We start from the raw sequence: 7500 nt of genomic DNA on the forward strand, positions 1-7500 counted from the left end.
ATATATATGTGTGTGTGTTTGTGTTTTTTTTTTTTTTTTTTTTTTGAGTGTGTGTGTGTTTTGAGTGAGTGAGCGTTTGTTTGAGTGTGTATCTATGTTTGTGTGTGTATTTTTGAGTGAGTGTGTGTGTTTGTGTGTATGTGTGTATTTTTTTTTTTTTTTGAGTGTGTGTGTGTGTGTGTGTTTTGAGTGCGTGTGTGTTTGCTTGAGTGTGTATGTGTGTGTTTTTTTGTTTGTGTGTGTGTGTGTGCGTGCGTGCGTATATCACCCTTAATTTATACGATTTTCCTCTCTTTCCATTCATTTTCTTTTATCCTATTTATCCTCCTTTGTATTTTGTGTTTATCGTTATATACACTTATTCCTCCTTCCTTTTGTGATTTTTTTTTTCTGACGTGTATGTGGTCTTGGGAGTTTCTCTTCTTTATCTCTTTCTTCTTCTTGTTTTTTTCTCTCTCTCTTACCTCTCTCTCTCTCTCTCTCTCTCTCTACCTATCTATCTCTCTTTATCTCTCTTTCTCTCCTTCTCTCTCTCTCTCTTCTTCTTCTTCTTCTTCTTGTGCTCTCTCTCCTTTATCTCTTCTTCTTTTTCTTCTCTCTTTCCCTCTTTCCCTCCCCCCCCCCCCCTCTCTCTCTGTATCTATATCTATCTATCTATCTATCTCTCTCTCTCTCTCGCTCTTTCTTCTTCTCGCCCTCTCTCTCATTCTTCTCTCTCTCTCTTTCTCTCTTTGTTCTCTCTCCCTCTCTTATTCTTCTCTCTCTCTCTCTTTTATCTTCTTTTATCCTATTTTTCTCCTTTGTATTTTGTGTTTATCGTTATATACACTTATTCCTCCTTCCATTTGTGATTTTTTTTTCTTACGTTTAAGTGGTCTTTGGAGTTTCTCTTCTTTATCTCTTTCTTCTTCTTCTTGTTTTTTTTATCTCTCTCTTACCTCTCTCTCTCTTTCTCTCTCTCTACCTATCTATCTCTCTTTATCTCTCTCTCTCTCTCTCTTTCTCTCTCTCTCTCTCCCATTCTCTCTCTCTCTCTCGCTCTCTCTCCTTCTCTCTCTCTCTCTTTTTCTTCTTCTTCTTCTTCTTGTGCTCTCCCTCCTTTATCTCTTCTTCTTTTTCTTCTCTCTTTCCCTCTTTCCGCCCCCCCCCCCCCCCCTCTCTCTCTCTCTGTATCTCTCTCTCTCTCTCTCTCTCTCTTTCTTCTTCTCGCCCTCTCTCTCATTCTTCTCTCTCTCTCTTTCTCTCTTTGTTCTCTCTCCCTCTCTTATTCTTCTCTCTCTCTATTTCTCTCTTTCTTCTTATCTCTCTCTCTCTCTCTCTCTTTCTCTCTCTCTCTCTCATTCTTCTTTTCTGTCTCTCTCTCTCTGCCTCAATATTATTATCTTTCTTTCTCTTTCTTTCTTCATACTCTCTCTCTTTCTCTCTCTCCATATCTCTCTCTCTCTCTCTCCTTTCTCTTCTATCCTTTATTCCTCTCTCTTCTGGATGGCTTGGCTCTTTGCATAGACGAGACCATCCTCATGTTTCATATTCCCAGTTTTATTACCTTTCTCTTCCTTCTTTTCCTTCCTTTTTGTTTTTTTGAGGTGAACCAGATCTTCAGTTTCATTTCCTTCATTACTATTCTTTATTTTTTCTCTCTTTGGTGGCCTGGTTCTTCGCGTATTATCTTATTTTCTCCATTGGTACCCCAATTATTGTCACTTATTCTTATTCTATGATTATTTTTCTCTTCGGTGGTATATTGTATTTCCTTCTTTCATCATTTATTCACTTATTCCTTCTTTCAGGTGGATTGTGTTATTTAAGAAGCGCAGATCATCGTTTGTCCTCAATTAGTTTCCTAAATTATCATTATTCTCAGTTATCCTCCTATCTCCTTATTCCTTCCTTCTCAGGGTGGCCCGGGATTGTGTACAGACGCCGATCATCGTGTGTTTTCTATCATTTCCCTGATTTATTATGATGTTTTCTTATCCATCGTCATATCTACTTTTTATTCTTTACTTTTTTAGTATCTACCCTCTTCGTCAGATACAAAGTATGGTGTGCACTCAATGTCTTCTAATCATTTTTTTTCTTAATATTTCTCTTTACTTTTTTACTTATTTACTTTTTTTTTCTTAATATTTCTCTTTACTTTTTTACTTATTTACTCTTTTTTCTCTTAATATTTCTCTTCTCTTTAATATTTCTATTTCCCTTCTTCTGGGTCTTTGTATCGTGTGTTCTCTATCGCCCTTTCCTTATTCTCTTCTTCTTCTAAGGTGCTCTAATTCTTCCCTGTTTATCGACATGTTTCCTCTTCCCCTCATTCTTGGGTTGGATGGGTTTTCTTCATTAGTCCTCATTCATCTATACATTTATTTTCGTTCTTTTCATGCTGATATATCTCCTTATTCCCTCATTCTTAGTTGATGTGGGTCTGCCTCCAATTATCAATATTCTTTCTTATTTTAACGACATACCTTCTCATTCCCTCCTTCATAGGTGGTCTGGTTCCTCACAGAGACGTAGATAATCGTGTGTTCCTTACTATTTCATGTATTTAATATCTTATTCGTTATCTTATTCATCTCCTTATCTCCTTTTCCTTCTCTCCTCCTCAGGTGCTCTTAATCAACACTGAGACGCAGACCATCGTGTAATTACTATCCCTCAAACACCTATCCCTCTTTCTTATCTAACGACGTACCTCTTTCTTGCTCTTTCTCTTTCCTCAGGTCCTCGGGCCGACGCAGACCATTACGTTTTCTCTTAAATCTCCTATTCATTATCCTTCTCGACTTATAGCCTGTTTATTCCTGGATCTTTGTACAGACGCAGACTATTGTGTCTTTTCTTACCTCTTCTAGTTATCATCCTTTTCGACGTGTCTCCTGTTTATTCTTTCCTTCTCAGGTGACCTTGATCTTCGTACAGACGCAGACTATTGTATCTTTTCTTACCTCTTCTAATTATCATCCTTTTCGACGTGTCTCCTGTTTATTCTCTCCTTCTCAGGTGACCTGGATCTCCGTACAAACGCAGACCATTGTGTCTTTTCTCTCTTCCTCTAATTATCTATTCTGTCTTTCTCAGGTAGCAGATCATCGTGTCTTCTCTTACCTCCTCTAATCATCCTCCATCTCGACGTATCTCCTGTCTATTCCCTCTTTCTCAGGTGGCCTGGGTGTTCGTCGAGACGCAGACCATCCTGACCATCCACCACACCATCATCACCAAAAACCCCCGCTTCTCCCTGGCCCGCAACGACCACAAGCACTGGTACCTCAAGATCTCCGACGTGAGATCCAGCGATCGCGGTCAATACATGTGCCAAGTGAACTCTGACCCGATGATCAACCAGGTCGGGTACCTCGATGTGCAAGGTAAGATTCATTGAATTCCTGTAGACATGAAATTATTTTTCTTTTAGGTATTTAGTTTTATTGTTATTATCTCCATCTGTTCAGTTATTAATTTTAAAGGGTGTGTGGGGCGTTTGTGATTTTTGTTTGCTTGTTAGTTTCTCTGTTCATCTGCGTTGATTTTCTGCGCTGTGCTTCGTTATAGTTGTTACACGCTTATGAAATGTGAACATATTGCTCGCATGCATTTCCTCTCACTTTTCTGTAATATTGAAACGTATCTTTATAATTATCCCTCTTCCTTGTTACTAAGTAGAAGTAGTAGTTTCATGACTAAAATCCGATCTCGTAACAGTACAATAGGAACTAAAAAAAAAAAAAAAAAAAAAAAAAAAAAAAAAAAAAAAAAAATTAGGATAATATTCATATTCGAGTGATGACGATGATGATGGAATTAAAAGCACTCATGCAAGCAAGGAACGTAAAAGGAACAAGTAAACCACGGTAGAGCAATCAACACCACAGTGAGTTATTTTTGTCACCTTTATGTACCTCAAAAAAGTAAAAATGTTTTGTGTACCAAAGACTTAACAGGGCTTATGTTCAGGATTTATTATTATAATTTACTTTAAATATTTTCTTTACATTTTATATCAACTACTATCATTATCGTTTTCATTATCATCATCAGTTTCATTATCATTATCATCTTCCTTAACAGTAATGATAATGATAATAACCATAAAAATAATAGTAATAATAATAATTATGATGAGGAGGATAATAATAATAATAATGACAGTAATATCGCTGTTGTTCTTATTATTATCGTTATTATTGATAAGATTATTATCATGCTATTATTATTATTATTATTATTGTTAATATTATCATTATCATCATCATTAGTAGTACTAGTAGTATCATTATTATCATTATCACTATCATTGCCATCATCATTCTTGCTTTAATAATAATAATGATAATAATAAAAAATATTATTATTACTATTATTATTATTATTATTATTATTATTATTATTATTATTATCATTATCATTATTATTATCATTATCATCATCCTTATTAATATCATTATTATTATTATTACTATTACCATTATCATTATCATTATTATTATTATTATCATCAATATTATTATTGTTACTATTATTACTATTATTATTATTATTATTATTATTATCATCATTACTCTCATTATTATCATTAGCTATTTTGAGAGTATTGTTATTTTTTATCATTATCGTTACCATTATTGTTTACATTGTCATTACTATTATCATTATTGTTAATGTTACTGTCTTTTGTAGTTATAATTATCATTACTGTTATTATTATTATTTTCATTATTTTTATTATTTTTATCATTATCATTGCCATCATCATTCTTGCTTTAATAATAACAATGATAATAATAATAATAATGATAGTAATAGTAGTTATTATTATTATTACTAATATTACTATTTTTATTATTAGTAGTAGTAGTAGTAGTATCATCCTGATTATTATTATAGTTATTATTATCATTATTATTATTATTATTATTATTTTTATTGTTATTATTATTATTAATATCATTATTATGATTATTGTTATTATAATTATTACTGTTATTATTATTATGGTTGTTATTATTATTATCTTCATTATTTCTATTATTTTTATTATTATCATTATTATTATTATTATTATTACTATTATCATTATTATTATAATCATTATTATTATTAGTATTATTATTATCATTGGTATCAGTATTATCATCATCATTATCATTATTAGCATTTTTATCATTGTGATCATTATCATTTTTACTATCACTATTATTATTATTATTATTGTTATTATTATTATTGTTATTATCATTATTATTATCATCATCACCATTATTGTTATCATAATTATCATCATTATTATTATAATAATAATAAATATTATTGTTATTTTCATTATCATTGTTATTGTCATCATCGTTATCTTTATTATCATTATCATAATTTATATTTCTATTATTATCAGTAGTATCAGTAATAGTATCTTTATTAATATTTTCATCATCTATTATTATCATTATCATTATTGATATTGTCATCACTATTATCATTATTACTATTATTATTATTTTTATTGTTATCATTATTATTATTATTATCATTATTATTATCATTGTTATTATTATTATTATTATTATTATTATTACTAATATTATTGCTACTATAATTACTATTATTATCAGTATTATAACTATCACCATCATCATCATCACCATCATCATTATCATTATAATCATCCTCAATATTATTATTATCATTTGTCTTGCTACTATTGTTATTACTCTCTTTATTAATAATCGTATTAATGTTAGTAGTATCATCATTAATACTATTATCATTATCCATTTCATTATCATCATTATCGACATCCATTTTTTATCATTCTTACGAACCCATTCATCATACTTCATCTTTTAAGCTTTGCATTTTCCATTATCTCGCTAAGTTCACGACAACAGAAGTGATTTACGCTTATTCATTATTCATCGTGATTCAGAAATGCCATACAGTCATTTACGACTCACGTAAGCTCTATCGCACAGAGCAAGGAGGAAGGAATTTGTCTTGAGATAAAATATTGAGGATAAGCAGTGGGCGGTGTCGTGTGTGCGAGACGTCGTGGAACGTTTCCCGTCCTTCTGTATTTGGTGTTTCTGGTTTGTGGGAGATTTTCTTTTTTGTTTTGTTTTGTTGTGTTTGTTTTTCTCTTTGTTTTTTCTTTTTTTCTTTTTTTTATTCTCTCTCTCTCACTCTTTCTCTCTCTCTCTCTCTCTCTCTCTCTCTCTCTCTCTCTCTCTCTCTCTCTCTCTCTCTCTCTCTCTCTCTCTTTCACTTTATCCCTATCGTTTATTCCTTCTCCCCTTCCCTCACTATTTAACCCATATCCCCCCTCCTCTCTCCCTCCCCCCCCCCTCCCTCCACTCCTCTCTCTTTCCTCCCTCCCTTCTACCTCCCTTTCCCCTTTCCCCCCTTTCCCCCTCCCTCTCTTCCTTCTTCCCCCTCTCCCTTCTCCCTCCATTTCCTTCCTTCCTCCTCTCTCCCTTTCCCCCTCCCTCCCTCCCTTTTCCCCTTCCTACCTTTCCCTCCTCCCTTCCTCTACCTTCCTCCTCCCTCCCTTTCTCCCTACCTCCCTCCATTCATCCTCCTTCCCCCACTTACACCCTTCCCCCCTCCCTTTCTTCCCCCTTCCTTCCCCTTACCCCCTCCCCCATCCCCCCTCCCTACCTCCCCCCCCCTCCCTTCCCCCCTTTCTTCCCCTTCCCTCTCACCCTCCCTTCCTTCCCCTTCACTTCCCCTTTCTCCCCCCTCCCCCCCCACTCACCCGCCCCCACCCGCCCCCGCCTCGAAACTTTTCCTCGCCGCGTCCGAATGAAAAGTTTTACGGGGCCATATAAGTCAGTCGGGTTGATCAGGGCGCGGCGGGTCGTCTGCGGCGGTCGCGCTCCGCTCAAGTAAGTGGTTCAATCCATCGCGGAAAACTTTGTCCACATCATCCTTAACCTCCCCCCCTCCTCCCCTCCCTTCCCCTCCTACACACACACACATCCCCGTACCCGTACTCCTTCTTCCTCTTCCATCTCCTTTTCCTCCTCCTCTTCCTTCTCCTCCTCCTCCACCTCCATTCTACTCCTCCTACTCCCCATCCTAATCCACATCTTCCTCCTAATCCTAATACTCCTCCTCTTCCTCCTCCTCCTCCTCCTCCTCTTCCTCCTCCTCCTCCTCTTCCCCTCCTCTTCCTCCTTCTCCTCCTCCTTCCCCTCCTCTTCCTTTTACTCCTTCTCCTCCTCCTCCTCTTTTTCTTCCTCCTCCTCCTCCTCCTCCTAATCCTAATCCTCCTCTTCCTTCTCCACCCACCCTCCTCCTCCACTCTCCTCCTTTCGTTTTCCATCCCCCCCCCCACCCTCCCCCTCCAATTCCCTGTCTTACCCTCATATACCTCCACACCCTGGTAAGTAATCCATTTTCCTATTTCCTATATTTATTCATTTCTCCCTCTATTCCATCGTTCTTCCCCTTCCCCATACCTTCATGCCTTCCCCATCTCTATCGTTCTTTCCTTTCTCCATATCT

At 35.7% G+C, this 7500-nt stretch overlaps 1 protein-coding gene across 1 annotated transcript in view; it reads left to right on the plus strand.

Annotated features, from left to right (window-relative positions):
• Positions 1-7500, plus strand: part of LOC125029943 (neurotrimin-like) — a gene marked incomplete at its 5' end in the record, with an annotated part of 69124 nt that overhangs the window by 220 nt on the left and 61404 nt on the right. Inside the window, one exon of the mRNA XM_047620132.1 lies at positions 3164-3371. Within this exon, the coding sequence (XP_047476088.1) occupies positions 3164-3371 (208 nt within the window). The remainder of the gene's footprint in view (positions 1-3163; positions 3372-7500) is intronic.

The sequence above is a fragment of the Penaeus chinensis genome, chromosome 10 (genome assembly GCF_019202785.1).
Source record: "Penaeus chinensis breed Huanghai No. 1 chromosome 10, ASM1920278v2, whole genome shotgun sequence".
Lineage (NCBI taxonomy): Eukaryota > Metazoa > Arthropoda > Malacostraca > Decapoda > Penaeidae > Penaeus > Penaeus chinensis.